Genomic DNA, 19485 nt, shown 5'->3' on the forward strand with positions numbered 1-19485 from the left:
GACAGCTAAGTAGAATGTTGCTAAGTATGAGCCAGCTTCCTTCCTTTCACTATAATCCCTTTACATTGACCCTTTCAATACAATTTATTTACATTATGGGTTGGTGTTAGGATTCTATCCTTTTCGTATTTTCCAATAAGTGACCTGAAAGAAAGAGCAAATTTGCAAATGCCATGAAAGTGAGTACATGTAACAGCTCCAGTGTTCAAATAGTTGAAAAAGTGCAATATTATCATCTCCTTGTTGCTCCCAATTATTTTGAGCAGCAAGAACATGACAATATTGCACTTTGCATGGAGATGATATTTTCAGCCACAATTAACATACTGAGCCATTGTGCTTGGCTCCTTCTGTGTAATTAAGTCATTGACCATTAGACTGAGCCCACAACCAGTTTGCTGCCTAGAGTTCCCCATGCACAATTAGTTCCATTAAGAGTCATCACATCAGTAGTATAGTAATGGCTTTGAGGCTTTGTGTTTCAGGCTGCTAATGAAATGGCACTGCTGGCTTCAAGGAAGTACAGAAGATATTCATGTCAAAGGAAGCAGAAATGAAATCCACTAGAGTCTACAGGTTAGCAAAGGGCTGAACACAATAAGTGAATTTTTCATTTGGGCACCAGTTCATATGCACTGGGGAAAGGGGTCACTTATGACTCAGGTCTGGACTTCCAGCATTTAAAGAAGGAAGGTTATACCATCATGCAAAAAACAAACAAACAAACAAACAAAACCATATTTTTGCACCAGCACACAGATCATCTCATTCTTTTTCCATTGAGTACCTTCACATCAATTGAATTTCACACATCAAGTAGGGGAAAGATGACAGAGAAGATGTTACTAAACATATCATTGAATTTGAACACTTTAGAAATAATGAGGTTTCATTAAAGAAAGGTGAGTTTAGGACAAGTTAGACACATATGATGGTAGACTAGTGGGATAGTTTATAGTAATTTACACAGATCACCATTCTCATTTGGGTGACACTAGTTTACAGACATTCACATACATTGTCCCATCTGTTAGTTCCACAGTGTAACATTCACTTAACTGTTGAGGAAGTGGATGCCACAAGAATTAGAGAAATTGCCCAAGAGATACAGCAGAAACAAAAATCTCTTCTCCTCTACCTACTTACTAGTTTTGTAAGTGCTCGATTGCTTCTAAAATGGACTTGATCAGCGTTTCCTAGAGTGTTCAATGGAATTCCACCTCTACGGGATGTTTATTGGAATGATAAACAATAGTTTCTTGATGATGAAAATTTGGCACATAGTATCTTGCTCATTGCTGATTCTTACTAAATGTTTGATTAACTTAACCAAACTTTGAGTCCGAATTGAATCACAGAATCAGTGTAGCACTCAAGGATTTCCGATTAGTAACCCCAGAAGCTACCCATTTCTACATTACACTAACTTCCTGTGTCTGCCTGCCTTCCTTCCTTCCTTCCTTCCTTCCTTCCTTCCTTCCTTCCTTCCTTCCTTCCTTCTTTTGTTCAACAAATATTTATAAATGGTTATGACATGTCAGGCAATTTGCTGTACACTAGACATAAGATGATGAGCAAAACAAAGTTCTAGCTCTCATGGAACTTACCTTCTTGAGTGAGAGACAGACATTATTTATATAAGAAAAATGGCAAGAAGTACAGATCATGGGCCTTCAAAGTGGGTTAAGACATCCTTTGAATATAAGGGAGGATCAAGTTTCTTTTCTAAAGAAGCAGCAATTGACGTACCATTTGAGAGATGAGTAGTAGTTATCTTATGAATCTTGGAATGATGAGGCGGAGCCATTCTAAAAACAGGGAACAGCATATATAAAGGTTCTGTGGCTAGTGTGATGCACTGCACATTTGAGAAACTCAAAGAAAGTCAACATGGTACAGTTCAGAGAGCAAGAGAGAAAAATAAAATACATCAGGGGTAGTTACAGGATATAGCCCTGTAGACTGTGATAGATTTTTTTTTTTAAAATAGGAGGTGACTTGATCAGACTTGAATATTAAAAAACATCACTGTATATGGGAGCTCTATGTACTTTTTAATGTAATGCTTTATAAACCTAAAACTTCTCTAAAAATTAAGTCTATTAAAAATATCACTCTGGCTACAGTGAATGGGAGAGAATAGAGTGGGGGAAGACTAGAGTCTGAAGACAAGCTAATAGAATATGGCAATGCTCCAGGACAAAGAGGACCAAGACTGAGTCCAAGGGCCCTCTGCCATGATGAGGTAAGGGAGAAGAAGAGAAACAAGTAATGGTGACTAAGACACAGGGATAATAGAGTAGGATGGAAAGTAGGAAAGTTAGTGTCCTAAAAGCCAAATGAAGAATGTGTACCCAGAAAAAAGGAGTAATCAACTGGGTCAAATGATTCTGATTGGGCAATTATTATGAGGATTAAAATGAAATCAATGGATAAAGAAAAATCAGCTGTCATCAATATCATTAGTAAGAAAAAATCTGGTGGAATGAGGGGACAAAAGTTGATTTGAACAAAGATAGAAATTGGAATGAGTGTGGTATAGTTTTGTTGCAAAAAGAAGCAAAACACATGAGGTGCTGGGTGATGGGAGAAGTGTGGTTAAGAGATTATTATTATTTTTTTAATGCAGAGAACTAATAGCATGATTGTATGTTCATATTTTTAAAACTTTAGTATGCATGAGACTAATTTGCTTTTTAAATAAAAATATCAATGTACTCACATCTGTAATCCTATGAGAATACACTATAGGAGCCAAAGTTATATAACAAGATAAAAAACAGTACAATCAATAGATTATGGTTCCTGAAAAGGTGGGAGTGGAAGGAATTCAAAGACAGATGAAAAACTGGATTTAGGAAGGAAAGGGGGCAGTTACTCTGTAGTAATTTTGTATACTTGGTATTAGGAAATTAGGGGAATATCCATTAAATTAAGTTGGCGGTAAGGAAGGCTATATGTGGGAGACAGGATGATCAAAAATAAAATGCAAAACAAACCAACTACTTAAATAATAACTGATTTGCATCAATTATATCTGAAGTGGAATGAGTTACTTGTCTTTCAATCAAAGAACCCATTATGACAAATCACAGCCCAGAGATTAGAGCCAAATAGCCCCTAAGCACAGTTCTGTCATTATCTCCACTGTGATTCCGGTAAGCAAGTGACACATCAGAAATAATGAGTCATGAGAAGGACAATGTGATTGTTGAAAAAAAAAAAAATCCCTGAATTATGTCATGCCCCTGCACTAATCGTTTTCCAGAAGCCTTAATTGCCTGTCTTGACACCCCTTGCTCCTGTGTGTCCTAAATGACAAGTTGGTAATTCACTACAGAAAGCTTGGACAACTGGGTAAGATGTATCAAGTGCTGCCTTTGGCTTTCTGCCTCTGTCTAGACGCATGACAGTAGTATTTAAAGCATTAGTGTACCACTTTTAGAGAGAAGTTTGTCCTCAAATAAAATTAGCCTTCACTTAAAAAAAAATAGACAAATAAAGACAATAACAACAGCACTAAGGCTAGATGTCTAATCTATATCCTTTGGGCAAAGTGATAAAAGCAAAACAACAAAACGCTAAGAGTAAAATTAAGGAGAGTTTTAAATCCAAGGTCAATTTTCAGGAAAATAGCTAGATATACAATATTTGTTCTTTCCCTGGACAGCCTTCATTTTTATTTCCTGTGTTTTTAGTTAATGCTTTGCTTGCTAAATCACTCAGCTTTTTAAATATTTGTGGAAGGAATAAGTAGAGTTCTGGATTATAGTGTGGTGAACATATAGCAAGGTCTGGATTTCTGCTTCTTTGAGGAGTAGGGTGGAGCTCCAGCAGTCAGTCAGAAACATGAGGGCAAGTTTGTCCCCTAAAATAGAGAAGCCTTTAGAAGAACAGTAAAGTCTCATGTCCTTTTTTATTCTGATATGGGCTTACTTGTGTTTCCTCAAAATACAGACAAGGAGCTCTGAACCCCCAATACCTCAGAATGTGACCCCATTTGGAGACAGGGTCTTTAAAGAGGTAATTACTTTAAAATGAGCTGATGAGGGTGGCCCTAATCCTATATAACTGATGTCCTTACAAGAAGAAGAAATTAGGACACAGAAGGGCACTGAGGGAAGACCGTGTGAAGACACAGGGAGAAAGAGATGATCCAAGGAGAGAGGCCTCAGAAGAAACCAACCCAGCTGACACCTTGAGCTTGAACTTCTAGCCTCTAGAATTCTGAGAAAATACATTGCTGTTGCTTATGTCACCCAGCTGTAGTACTTGTTGTGGAAACCCTAGACAGCCAATAAACACACTAAAGATTCTTTCTACTCACTCCCCTTTCTTGTGAAAGGCACAGAAAATTTTATTTTAAAATCAGTGCTGATGAAGCAGAAGTTCATAGAGAAACTTTCCATATGGGACCAGAGAGTCCTTAAACCATTGCCCCTTCATATTAACAGTGTAGGGACTGTCCTACAAAGTTGGTGAGGCTTAGGCTGGGCACGGTGGCTCACTCCTGTAATCACAGTTGGGAGGCCGAGGTGATCATGAGGCGGGCGGATCCTAACAGAGATCGGGACACCCTGGCTAACATGGTGTGACCCTGGCTGCTAGAACATAAAAAATTAGCCGGGTGTCGGGCGCGGTGGCTCACGCCTGTAATCCACAGCACTTTGGGAGGGGAGGATCCGAGGTCAGGAGATCGAGACCATCCGGGTGGATCAAGAAAATGAGCCGGGCGGCGGGCGCCTGTATCCCACTACTCCCGGAGGTCAGGAGAATGGCGTGAACCCGGGAGGCGGACTTGCACCCGAGATCGCGCTAACATCCAGCCTGGGGCACAGACCCTCCGTCTCTGCTAACAAACAAACAAACAAAAAATTAGCCGGGTGTCGTGGCGGGCGCCTGTAGTCCCAGCTACTTGGGAGGCTGAGGCAGGAGAATGGCATGAACCCGGGAGACGGAGCTTAAAGTGAGCAGTGATCGTGCCACTGCACTCCAGCCTGGGCGACAGAGCAAGACTCTGTCTCAGAAAACCAACCAAACAAAAAAAAAAAACCAAACAAAAAAAGTTGGTGAGGCCTATAAGATCATAGCTGGTTGATGCAATTTGAATGTAATATAAAAGTTTGAGGTTAGGCACGGTGGCTCATGCCTGTAATTCCAGCACTTTGGGCAGCCAAGGCGGGTGCATCATCTGAGGTTGGGAGTTCGAGACCAGCCTGACCAACATGGAGAAAAATAAATACTCTACTAAAAAAAAAAAAAAAAATACAAAATTAGCCAGGCATGGTGGCACATGCCTGTAATCCCAGCTACTCGGGAGGTTGAGGTAGGAGAATCACTTGAACCCGGGAGGCAGAGGTTGTGGTGAGCCAAGATCACGCCATTGCACTCCAGTCTGGGCAACAAGAGTGAAACTCCGTCTCAAAAAAAAAAAAAGTTTGAATTTTTGCTTATTAATCCTATGTTTGAAATATAAGTATTTGATTAGCATGGCCAAAATGAACCCACAAATGAATAGGCAAATAAAGATAAGGTCCATTTTAAAGCCAGGAAGCCTGACAGTCTCAGGGATGCATTATTGGCCTGCAGATGGTCCTTGAGGTTTTATCTTTTGAAACATTCAGGACTACTTCATCTCAGTTTTCTATTAAAAAAGAAAAGAAAAAACCTTCCTTGGTTCCCTGAGAGTTGGCACAGGTCTCAGTGATATGCCATTGCTCTGCTGGCTACAAGCTTATCTCTCACTCTTAATTATCAGCAGCTGTTCTGCTGCACACTCATTTTCCTTTTCCTCATCTATTTCTTTTCCTATGAAGTATGATTCCCCTTTCTCATTCTGACATCATTCCTAACCTATTGGTTGTTCTCTCCAGTGGCCATCGAGTCACCCAAACACACTCGTTCTGTGGCTCAAAGAAGTCCTACCACAGACCTGCCTGGACAAACTCTTTGTAATAACAGCAGCTAACATTTGTTTAGTACTTTGCTATTTTCATAGCATGATCAGATTGCAAAGCCCTTTTCAATTATTGGATAAAAGAAGCAGGTGAACACAAATGGCCTGAGAATGCATAATTAAAGCCATGTCACAAAGAACAATGGGAAAGATCACATTTATTTCAGCAACAACTTCTTTATAAATGTTTCTGTTTTCAGAGTAATGAAAGACACTATTGGTGTATTAATGAAGGACTCAAGGATGAGGAGAGTACTACTCTCTTTTATTTAAAAAATTGACACATAATAATTGTACATATTTATGGGGTAGTTACTGATGTTGTAAAATATATATAATGTATAGCGGTTAATCAGGATAATTTGCATATCCACCATCTCAAATATTTATCATTACTTTGTGTTTGGAACATCCAATATCCTCCATCTGGCTATTTGACACTATAATACATTATTGCAAACTATGGTCACCCTACAGTAGTATAGAACACTAGAATTTTTTCCTACTATCTAGCTATAATGTTGTCTACTTTTAAAATAGTGTAGAATCTGAGAAGTTAATGAACTTCTCTAAGATCTAGTCTCAGGAGGCACTGGGTAAAAGGTCAATAATCAAGTTAAATAACTCAGACCTAGACAACTCTAATTTTGACTAATCCAATGTGATCAATCCATAGATGATAAAACTGCAGTCTCATTTATTCATTAATTCAACAAACATGCATTAAGCATATACTACATGACAGCACTCTGCTAGGCAGTAGGGATAGATGGTGTCTCTTCTCAAGAGCTTCCAATCTAATAGGGAAGGAAGAGAACACAGACGATGCAAGGACTGTGAGTATGGAGGAGAGAGGAATGAAGTGCCGAGTATACTGACTCTTAAACCCATAACCCCATTTCTTCTTGTCATCCTTATTTCTCTTAATTCTTAGATATTTGGCATCAGTGTGGGGTAGATAATAAACCTATCCATATTCTTATTGGTATAAGAAAGTTGTAACATGTGGTGGTTTTGTGGGCTCAGATGGGTGTGAAGCCTGGCTTTAGCACTTGTCAAAAATGTGAATTTGTACGACTGTTTTACATTTATTTATATATATATATATTTTTTCTCATAATCCCATTTGTGGTAGGTATATCTTTACCTATATATACCTATATATATTCACATTCATATATATATTCACATTCATATATATATATATATGCCCAGCCCCTCTCTCTCTCTCTCTCTGTGTGTGTGTGTGTGTGTGTGTGTGTGTGCAGTTATATTACATGAGTTATTGTATATAATGCCTGACATATATCAGTACAGGGCCTGACACATATTTCAGTAAACATTAAATATGAGTATTATGGGAGCATTTCTTATACTGATGGTAAAAGAAAACCGGTGAGTTTGGGGCCGGGAGATGTTAATAAATGGGTGGTAAGGAAATAAACTACCCCTCTAAGAAGATAAGCTTAAGTTTGTTTTACTCACAAATAATGTATTGTTATTTTCTGTGAGATACTTAGAGGGTTAAGATACTAATGCAAGCTGGGTGGGGTGGCTCACGCCTATAATCCCAGCACTTTGGGAGGCTGAGGCAGGAGGACTGCTTGTACTCAGGAGTTTGAGACCAGCCTGGGCAACATAGTAAGATCTCATCTCTACAAAAACAAAAAAATTAGCCGAGCATGGTGATGTGAACTTGTGGTCCCAGCTACTACTCGGGAGGCTGAGGCAGGAGGATCACTTGAGCCCAGGAGAGGTTGAGGCTGCAGTGAGCCGTGATTGCACCACTGCACTCCAGCCTGGGTGACAGAGTAAGACCCTGTCTCAAAAAACAAAACAAAACAAAACAAAACAGCTAATGTACATCAATATAAAGGAAAACTTAGAAGACACTTCAAGCTTTTTTGATCTTGCCAGAATTGCTTCCATCTCAGAATATTTGTAAATAGTTCCCTGAATTTGTGTGGACTGAACAAAATACGGGAAATGTTTTTCATGCTAGGCAAATCCCATCTCCTATTAATGGTATTTGTAAAGTCACATAAGAGATTTCAGTTCTGGTCAGAATCTAGAATCCCAAATGAACTGAGACAGTGTTTAAAAGAGAATATTTCAGTTTGGTCACTAACACTTTTAAAGTTCAACGTGATTTAAAGAATAGATATTATTCAGAGATGGAACTTCGACATAAAAATATTGGCAAATAGTTCCTGAATCATGATTTTGAGGCAATGGGTAATGCCATGGCCTGGGGAGACAGGCTGTCTCAGAGTTCTAATTCTGGCTCCGGTGGCACCAGTGGGGATTAGTGATTTATATCAGTATTTCAGCTTCCTTTTCATAGGTTTGCTTTTTTTATCTAGTCCAGGGGTCAGCAAACTATGCCCACGGGCCAAATCTGGTTCACTGTTTATTTTTAACATTTTTAAGTGGTTGGAAAAAAAAAAGAATAATATTTCTGATATTTGTGAAGTATATACAATTCACATTTCAGTGTCCATAAATAACCTTTATTGACATACAGCCACATCCATTTGGTCATGTTACCATGGCAGAGTTGAACAATTGTAGTGGAAACCTTATGGTCACAAAAGCCTAAAATATTTACTCTCTGGATCTTTCCAGAAAAGGCTTGCTGGCCCCTGGTCTAGCAAATAGTGATGGTGACTGGATCAACACATCTAACAACACTGTGAGAGAACACTCCTCATAGGGACACTTCACAGGAGAGGATCATATGATCACGCTGTCCATCAGTTCCTAAATGCCCCAAATGTCTGTTGGTCGAAATGACATTCGCCAGAATTTCAAAGGATTAAAAACATTTAAATCATTTTTTAACATGGTTCTTTGTACCATGTTAATAGTTTCTTTCAAGTGTATATTCTAATGTATTTTAAGTAGGAAGGGAATTTTGAAACAAAAATCTCAAAAACTTTTTTTTAAGTAAAAGAACACATAGTAGTTAGTTAATACATGCTGTTTTCACCAATGCCTTTAGTTAGTTCATGTAGAGTTACTTGTGTATATAGAATTATGTTTTCATACCATAAGCAACTCCTACTCACATTCTCTAAATGATTTGCACATATTAAAACTAAGCCAAAAAAAAATATACAAGCTTCAGGGCTGCCTACAGACTTAGGCAGACAAAAAAAGAGATTGTCACAACTGCTTTAGGGTAACAAATGTAATTGCATGGATTTTAACTTACAGAACACAAAAAGGAAAAAAAGTTAAGATAAGCGAGTGTTGTAACATTAAATGCCTAAGCAGCATATTTAACTGGTGAACAAGAAAATGACTAAACTTTAAGCTACAACACCATTAAAATATTCCTACATTTTCATATAAAGTATATGTCAAATATTGGCTTACATTTTCAAATGACAGCAACTTAATGTAGCCAATGACATTATTTATTCAACCCAGAAGGAGTCACAAATGCAGACATGTATGGTAAACTTTTATTGCTGTTGTTACATTATTATCCCAAAAACTCAAAAATTGGCCAAACTTTTTCTTTCAAAGAGACATCCATAAATCTATCTCATAACTATTTATTTCTCAGCTGGCCTATTATGTAACACAGCTGCAGTAACCATCTAAGTAGGTTGAAGTTTTACTAAATTAAAAATTTTACAGCCTCCAGACCTATGAAATGTTCCATCCAGGAAAAGTTATTTTGCAAATGTGCAAAATAGGTCTGTGGAGTTACACAATCATAGAAACAGGAGAAAGAACAACTGAATCAGAGAGGTAAAAGTCTAAAACTGATTGGTATACTAGATAATTATAAATAATGGTTTATGCATACATATACATAGATAAATGCATAGGAACATAGACACATTAGTTAAAATAGAGATAGATAAAGAGTGAGAGAGATAGAGATAATAAAGTATTTGGTCCCCAGTATAAACGATTATTCTTAACCTACAGTCAATGATTGCATTTTAGGGAATCTCTGAAGCCCTCAAAAGTGTGTGCAGTTTTGGTAGGTATGTGCCTTTTTTTTTTTTTTTTTTTTTTTTTTTTTTTTTTTGCAAAAGGATCAATGCATTTATTAGATTCTTTAGGCACCCATGTCCTCTAACTTTTCACCTATCTCCTAAGAAATCCTTCTGGAAAAATAATTAGAATGGAAAGTTTTTAAAAATTGAAATGTACAAAAGTAACATGTAATTGTCTGAGGGTATTGGAAATAATTAGTACAGTTGTGGCTACTTTTGTGTTCACCTCTTCTTTTCTTTACCTGGAGGAAGGCAGAGGAAAGTATACCTCCTAGTTTTAGTTATTATTGATTTTAGGCTCTGGGTCAGATGGGCCTTTTAGGGTCCGGAATATTGACAATTGCCCTTGAAAGACATGATGAATCTTTGCTTGGTCGGTGGACTGAGTCCCAGCATATGATTAATATCAGGTGTCTTGGTTGGTTGTTAGACAGTGAGTGATAACTTGGCCAGTATATGAGGGGAGTTTTTGCAGAAGCTGAACAATTTCAGCAATGTGTGCTCGGTAATGAAAGAGAATTGGATCCTAGAGCGTAACAGTTGTCTATAAGAGAGCACTCCATCCGTAGAATCCACCTTTGTTACCTTTATTCATAATAAGGAAGATCACTGCAGGAAAATGTCTGTTTCTCCCCACTTTTTCATGGTGGGATTGTTGTGGCCTTAGAACATGCTTTCAAAAGAACTGTAAGTGGGCATCTCTGTCTAGTGCCTATTTGTATTATATATTGTATTATAAATAGCTGCTAAAAAACCAAAATGCCTACCTTATCAAGTGCCAAAATTCTCATTCTTAATGAATGAGTCTAGAAAGATACCAGTGTATCCATTCCAGTTCAAAAAATAACTTCACATGCTCATATTTTAGAAAATAGACTCCAGACCTTTTTTATTTTATTTTATTTATTGAGATGGAGTCTTACTCTGTCACCCAGGCTGGAGTGCAATGGCAAGATCTCTGCTCACAACAACCTCCGCCTGCCAGGTTCAAGCGATTCTCCTGCCTCAGCCTCCTGAGTAGCTGGGATTACAGGCACACACCACCACGCCCGGCTAATTTTGTATTTTTAGTAGAGACGGGGTTTCTCCATGTTGGTCAGGCTGGTGTCCAAGTCTCGAGCTCAGGTGATCCACCCGCCTCAGCCTCCCAAAATTCTGGGATTATAGACATGAGCCACCGCACCCAGCCTAGTGTTAGCTTTCTAACCTGGATCAAATTACTTCTCTGTGCCTCACATCTGTCATTTGTAGAATAAAGATAATGATATTACCTGCCTTATTGAGTTGTAGTAAGGATTAAATAAAGCGATATATGCGAACAGCCTGGAACATTCCCTGGAATTCAGACGTCTAGATACTGACAAGGCTACAGACATTATAATGGATACTGTAGTATTCTGTCTAGATCCCAAAGACTGGTATATTGGTTGCTGAAGGCACAAAGAGATTCTCATGGGAATTGTTCTACAATGGAGCAGGAAACAGCTTCACCCAAGTTTATCTGTCTCCCTGCTCCCAATCAATGACTAGCTGGCACCAGGAAACAAAGCCCCAGCCCCTCAGTTTGAAGAAATCTTGAGAGGGATCACAGTCTCAGGGGACCCCACTGGATCAGCTAAGACCTCAGTTGCTATGGCATTGCAGGGCAGGTGCTCCTGTCACATCCTGCTTTCCTCACTTCCTCGCAGAAAAAGTATCTTCACAGAACCTTTCCCATGACAATCTAATGTCATTCTCCATCAGCGTGTGTTTCCTGGAATCCAATCTAAGATTATAGATAGACGTAAATAAAACATTTTATCCCCATTATCCTGGAATTGCAGCTAAGTCCCACCCCCTGCTCCCCAAAAGAGGCTAAAACCCCACATTCTAAGTTGAAAAGACCAATGGAAATTGCGCCTAGCCACTTCTCTGCCAGGTTTACTGAGAGAAAGCATTGCATTTCTGAGAACCCAAATGGCCCTGACTGCTTTGAAGGAGAAACTAGAAATGAGGAAGTGCTACTTGGAGAAAGCAGTTTTCAAAATCAACACTGTTTTTTGAGGGGGAGGACTAGGAATTCTCCCAACTATCGGAACAAGAGTATTGCTGGTAAATTTTGATGTGTGTTAGAACAGTGACCCACTCCTTCTCTAAGTCAAGGACTCATGATGGCCTCTGAAGCTTGGCAAGTCACTGACCTTGCTGGGCACTGAAGCTGATAACCCGTGGAGAAAATGACAAGACAAAGGAGGCAGCAACAGTGGAACAGCCTGCATTTCCCTTACATTGCAGGCCACGGTACATGAGTTTCCTAGTTGCTGAATAAACACAAAGCAAGCAGCTGGCCTTTGAGCCCTTTTGCTGTATCCCATCCAACAGGACAATCCCAATGCCGGGAGAATACTAGCATGTGAAGTGGATTTCTAATTCCAGAGACCCTGAAAAATCCACACATGCACCTGTGAAAGATTCAGCCTTTAGAGAGGAATGTCTGTAATGATCAGTCAATGATCAGTCAGCAATATCAACTGTGTAGGAAGATCTCTACCTTCTTCCATCCATCTCTAGGTCTCATCATCAGAAAGGAAGGCAGAAAAGTAGGAAAGGAAGTATGTAAGGAGTTTCTCTCCACTTTAGCCACTAGAGTGACAAAGAGGTCTTTGCTGCAACAGGGGAGAAAAGGTCTTATGCAACAGGAAATAGTTCAGCATAGCAGAGTGGGGGCAGTTTCATATGATTGAGATTTCTCCATAAGCCTGGTAAATATATGCACTTCAATAAATATTTGTTTAGCACCATGTGTTATATTATGCTATTCCCAGGTGTTCGGTATACAGTAATAAGCAAGAAAGATGTGGTTTCTAAATATATGGAGGTACATATAGTCCTCCTTTGTCTTATTTTGCCAATTTCTTGTCTGTTTCTTTGTCATTTTATTTTTTTCTCTGAGAAACTTCTCTCCTAAGAAAGCTATTACATCATTATTCCAATAATTACTCTTTATTTTTTAAAACATTTCAAGGAAAACTCAACTAGAACACATTTAGAGAAGCAGAAACCAACTGCAAGTTCTTTCTTCAAGAACCGTTCGTTAAAGATTTGCCAATCTTTCCTTCTCAACCACATTTCCCAAAAGTTTGGACTTTGGCCATAGAAGTTCACTTCAGTCTAAAATTTGGCATGTCTGACAGAGAAGACTTCAAATTTGCCAATTTGGCTGATATCCCTTTGAATAACAAGTAGAGAAATAGGACAAATTTGGAGCGAAAAATCTGTAACTCATGGCATTATTCAGAGAGATAATTCATTTCATAGGATAATGAATCTATAGGAAATCAACCCTAAAACACAGTGGATTTATTTTCAGATAGGGTTTTACAAAAGCCTAAAATATGCATACAAATATAGTTTGTAAGCAAATATAAGTAAGTAATACACAAAGACCTGAGACACTCAATTTTATTGAAAATTCTTGTGTTTTATTATTTTTATATGATTTTGCTTGGTTTCATAGGATATTTCAGTGTACAGCAAAAGCAAAAATAAAACAAAATAAAAATTTCTACATATATATAGATACGTATGGAAAAATTATCAAGACATACAGTGCACATATGGATAAACTATATTCATAACACACACACAAATGTGTATGTATGCATGTAGTGCTAGAATAATGGCAAAGAGCTTGCTAGAGACTTTTGTGAGTTCTGTTGGAAATCATTACGGGCAGATGAGATTAAAATATGTTAAAACATGTAATCTCCTCCTACTCACTGATAAACTCAGAATAGTTAGACTTGAGTTAGCTATCCATAAAGACAGACACTTGTTGGGTTTGTAAGCATCATCTTTATAACAGATTTTCAGAAGTGGCAATTGAAATAATTTTATAGAGAAAGCCAATCTAGAATAAATATGCTTTATGAGGATCTTCTGCCAGGTAGGCCCACAGCCTGCCGAGGGTTCTATACATGTTACCAACCACATTTCTGCAATCCTTGCTGCCTCCTATGCATTCCGACAAATAAAAACACTCTGTTGTAACATCCCAAATTCTCATGTTAAACAATTACACAACTGAAAAACTGAAAAATATTATCTTCTCATTCCCATTTGCAAAGATAAATTAATTGTTATGCTATCCCTGAATAACCCCAATAATGCAAATATTGATGAAAGTAATCTGATACAGATCCCATGTTATCACAGAAGTACAGAAGCGTTTGCCTGGAAACGCCATCCTGATGTCAAAGGCACACCAATAAAGCCCCGGTGACCAGGATGAATGGCACAGACACTGGATTCTCAATGTAGTGCTTTGTGTTTCCAGCTCTGTCTTCAAAGACACATTTGGAACACTTCTCTTCACACTCCATAAGATGATTTAGAATTATAAAACCTAATTTAGCAGCTATTACATACTGTATTAATAATTCAGGAAGCATCTTTTCAAATGATCTAGTTGCATACTATATTTATCTCCATAATTACAGGAGCAAGCTTGAATTTCCTATAATTTTTTTGAAAGGACAACCTTCAGATTCCATATTACACAGTCTTAAACTTCTTAGGCTTTGTTCTTCAAAAGCCATTATGTCATACGCACTGCATGTGAAACGGATGATTTAGAATAGCAATGTTGGAGAAGAGGTTTTATCCATTACTTCCTGGTCTTGAAGACATGGCTCTCTCTAAAACAGTATTGAAAATATCCATCTATATTACTTGAGAAGTTCTTCACCAAAAGATGAAACCTCCTTGCAGCTAGCAGACTGAATGGAAAAGTAGACCTCTAGCATTACTGGAGATAAAGAGTCAACCATCAGTTCAATACCATGCTGATTTAAAAGCCAACATGAGCTATTGTCTGAGAATAAATCGGAAAAGAAATTTCCTCTACTGATACTTCAAAGACTTTGTAACATCTGGAATCTGGTTCTATACAGGGTATTCCACTAAGAAGTAAGAATAAAAGGATTTTAATAAGGCAAATAAGATTCAGGTTTCTTACAATATGTTCTCCCTGGAGGGAAACAAATAACACATTGCATCTGACTAACCTTTCTGCACTTCAGCGGCATTAATTAACATTTAGTCATGGATTCCATCATGAGCCAGATGAACTTAGTGCTACAGCTGTTTTCATCGAGGGGAAAATACGCCTTTCCATTTTAGATTCCCAGCATTTATAAATATGGGAAAAAGACATTTTATTGACTGCTTTGTGGTAGCATTAGTGATAAGAACTCCATATTACTTACCCAAATAAATTCCCACCAACCCTAGACCGTGATCAAATCAATATCAATATTACATAAACTGGGTCAGCTGGAGCCAATACTATAAAAACCAGATTCCTACCTCCCTTTTTCTTACATTGAGGGACAAGGAAAGGTTGAAGAACTGATCAAAAAGGTAGGTATCACGGCCTTGGAGGAATTGCTGCTGGGTGAGTCAAAGATTTTAGTGAAGATCAGATACACTAAGAGAAATGAATACAGATGACTAGGAAAAACGAACGGATGTTTCAAAAGTTTAACTGCAGGATTTGATGTCTTGGCAGAGCTGTCTTCAGCTTTACCAGCGAAACACGTGGAAGTGGCTGGTTGGGAGCAAAGCTGAGGTACAGAACTGTAATACTTGGTCAGTATTACAAGTATTAAGGAGTAAGAGTTTTTGTTTTGTTTTATTTTGCTTTGCTTTTAGCAAAATCTCCTTTAAGATGCAATTTTGTGAGGAAATATGTCAGTGACTCTGCTGGGCAAAGCATTCAACCTCTAACACCTTGTCAAAATTCATATCACAAGAGCACTATAAAATCAAATTCACTTCAAGAGTCCTGAACAAATACTGTGTCATGACTTGTGGTCAACTATGGAGTCTCATGGACAAAGGAAAATCCAGTAGTTACATGGTCAGAGTATGTGTGTGTGAGTGCATTCATTTGTACTAGTATATAAACCTGCAGTTATTATCTGTGTCAACACTAACCAAACCTCAAATTAAGGTTCTCAGTCATGATTCAAAAAAGAAAGAAACCTGTCTGACCTATCTTCACGTTTACCAACACAGGATGACAATAATTTAATCAGACTAGGAAAATATCTTACCTGGAACTACTTCAAAAAGGAACTTCCCTGGGTTCTCTTCATTGCAGGGATGCTCAAAAACTTTATTTCCAGACAGAAAAATAGCACCCTGTGAACACAAATACTCAACACATCAACATCATCGGATAGCAAACATTGTATATCATCATTATAATCAGTGAATATCCAAGGTGTATCTATAACCCAGTAATACCGTAAGATGCATCAGACTCTTATATTTCAAATAATCAAAAATTATGTGCCAGAATAATATTCACTCCAGATTTAACGAACACTTGTTGAGCATCTAATATGTATAAGACTAATATATCTGTTAGCTGCTAGATTCATCTTAAGTACCAATTTATTAAACACATTCTGTGTGCCAGAAATTTTGCCAAGCATTCTACCCACACCATATTATTTAATTGTTAGTATAATCTTACGATGTAGTTATTCTTTTCCCCATTTTATAGCTGTGAAAACAAGGGAGACTTAGACAAAGTTGTGATAAGCCTTCTCTTATCTCTTCACTCTTCTCTTTTCTCTCTCTCTCTCTTTTTTTTTTTGTTTGTTTGTTTTTTGAAATGGAGTTTTGCTCTTGTCACCCAGGTGGGAGTGTAATGGCGCAATCTCAGCTCACTGCAACCTCCGCCCCCTGGGTTCAAGCAATTCCACTGCCTCAGCCTCCTAAGTAGCTGGGATTACAGGCACCCACCACCACACCCAGCTAAATTTTGTATTTTTAGTAGAGACGGGGTTTCAACATGTTGGCCAGGCTAGTCTTGAACTCCTGACCTCAGGTGATCCACCCGCCTTGGCTTCCCAAAGTGCTGAGATTACAGGCATGAGCCACCACGCCCAGCTATCCTTTCTCTATCTTTATATTTCTCTCTTTAGTGGATCATTTCATTCAGTGCTGAGATATATTTAAAATTCCGTGCCATTTAAAAAAATTACTTTTGACTTCCTGCTATCATTCTATTTCTTTTTCTTTGCCTATTGTCTATACTGAATCTATTTCCTCACTGTATCCACTGCAGCCTGGTTGATGCACCCAGCATTCCACTTACATGACTCTCACAACCTACATGTTTGATAATGTTCACTTTTCAGTGACTTGACTTTCCGGTAGTGTTCATCACTATTGACCACTTTTTCCCTGAAGCACCTTCTTTCCTCGTTTCTTGGTTTTCTCTAGGTTTTTCCCTAATTTCTCTGTTGTCTGAATCTCTTTTGCTGACTCTAATTGACCTTTAAATATTAGAGTTTTTAAAAAGATTTATCCAATAATTTCTTCTCTTCTGACTCTAGTACTCTCTTTCTCCAGGCTATCTCATCCATGCCTATGACTTCAATAACCAACTGTAAGCCAATGAATATCAGAGTAATATTTCTAACCTAGGACACTTTGAGCTTCAGATACATTCAAAAGCGTATTTGACATTTCCACTTGGGTATTTCAAAGTCATCTCAAACTTAACTTAGTCAAATTAAAATGCAAGTAAATCTGGCTCTCATTATGTATCCCCCAGCTCAGTGACTGACACCCTCTTCTATTCAGTTGCAAAAGCCAGAAATGTATAAATCATTATCTCTACTATGTATCTCTACTACTACCACTCTCTAATTTCAGGCAACTATTATCTCTCGTCTTGAACTTTTCAAATGCCCCTTCACTGAATTCTCCACAATATTCTAACATATTTCAATCCATTTTTATTTTTCTTATTGCACCTGGAGTGTTTTTAGAAATAAAACTTTGGCCAGGCACGGTGGCTCACGCCTGTAATCCCAGCACTTTGGGAGGCCGAGACCATCCTGGCTAACACGGTGAAACCCCGTCTCTACTAAAAAATACAAAAAATTAGCCTGGCGTAGTGGCTGGCAGGCGCGTGTAGCCCCAGCTACTTTGGAGGCTGAGGCAGGAGAATGGCGTGAAGCCGGGAGGTGGAGATTGCAGTGAGCCGAGATCTCGCCACTGCCCTCCAGCCTGGGCGACAGAGCGACAGAGCGACAGAGCGAGATTCCGTCTCAGGCAAAAAACAAACAAACAAAAAAAAACAAACAAAAAAACACTTTTATGTTGCTACTTTCCTGCTTAAAAATCTTCCACGGCTTTCATTTGCTTTAGGAAAAAGGTCGAGGTGGTCTGGCTCCACCCACATCTCTGAGTTAATGTTTCTGCTCTTAAACTTTTTTGCTTTCTATGGCTTTCTATCATCCAGAAACTACCCTTCTATAAATGGCAGCATGCTCCCATCTACCCTAGGACAACATTCTCTCCCTGGTAATTTTATACTATTTTTAAGATTGCCGGCCGGGCGCGGTGGCTCAAGCCTGTAATCCCAGCACTTTGGGAGGCCGAGACGGGCGGATCACAAGGTCAGGAGATTGAGACCATCCTGGCTAACATGGTGAAACCCCGTCTCTACTAAAAAAATACAAAAAACTAGCCGGGCGAGGTGGCGGGCGTCTGTAGTCCCAGCTACTCGGGAGGCTGAGGCAGGAGAATGGCGTGAACCCGGGAGGTGGAGCTTGCAGTGAGCTGAGATCCAGCCACTGCACTCCAGCTTGGGTGACAGAGCGAGACTGCGTCTCGGAAAAAAAAAAAAAAAAAAAAAAAAAAAAAAAAAAAAAAAGATTGCCTACATTTAAAATATACTTGCATGGATTCTTGAATTTTTCCTGGACTGATTTACCATTGTATGTAGTTATGTTATTTGTAAGATGAATTGATTAAAGTCCATCTCCCTCATTAAACTGTAAGGGAAAAATAATATGTGTTTTGCTCCCTAATTTACTACCAATGCTAAGCATTTTACCTGGCATATAGTTAATGTCTAAAAATGTGTATTGTTGAGTGAATGGAAACTGTTAACATAATGAAGCCAGTGTTAAAAACTAAGTGTGCTGAACTCAAAAGCCCATGCTCTTGTCCACTGTATCATATTGTCCATTTTTCCCAGCTCAAAAAATAGTACTATTTAGCTAAAGTAGTATTTTACTCAATTTTCAACCTACTTGGTTTGGCACAGAAAATTATAGTCCTCAGCCATTTCTCTCTTTCTGGGCTTAGACTGATAAAGCATAGCACTCTCCAACCAAAACCCAAGAAATTGTACGTTAAAGGATCCCTCTCCCTCCATGCCTTACAAGGTGAGGTGTTGGAGGAATTGCCTTTGTTCTTCTCTAGGAAGTACATTTTCCTACTTTTTTTTAAATCATGTCTAGTTTTCTCTGGCCTATAGATCCCATTTCCCATTTTGTTTCCCTATCTTTGACGCAATTTTTAAAAATTGCTAAATACTTTGAAGATACTCATTTAATAAAGACCTTTTATTACATAAATTTAATCTATATGGTTTCTACATAATGTGTAAAAATAATTGTTTCAATTAAGAATTTATTCTACTTACTGAAATGACTTTGCAAAGTAATT

At 38.3% G+C, this 19485-nt stretch overlaps 1 protein-coding gene across 4 annotated transcripts in view; it reads right to left on the reverse strand.

Annotated features, from left to right (window-relative positions):
* Positions 1 to 19485, reverse strand: part of ARHGAP24 (Rho GTPase activating protein 24) — a 532908-nt gene that overhangs the window by 277138 nt on the left and 236285 nt on the right. For all 4 annotated transcript variants that reach the window (XM_050790447.1, XM_050790445.1, XM_050790446.1 and 1 more), the window contains exon 3: positions 16065 to 16152. In XM_050790447.1, the coding sequence (XP_050646404.1) occupies positions 16065 to 16152 (88 nt within the window). The remainder of the gene's footprint in view (positions 1 to 16064; positions 16153 to 19485) is intronic.

The sequence above is a fragment of the Macaca thibetana genome, chromosome 5, assembly GCF_024542745.1.
Source record: "Macaca thibetana thibetana isolate TM-01 chromosome 5, ASM2454274v1, whole genome shotgun sequence".
Classification (NCBI taxonomy): domain Eukaryota; kingdom Metazoa; phylum Chordata; class Mammalia; order Primates; family Cercopithecidae; genus Macaca; species Macaca thibetana.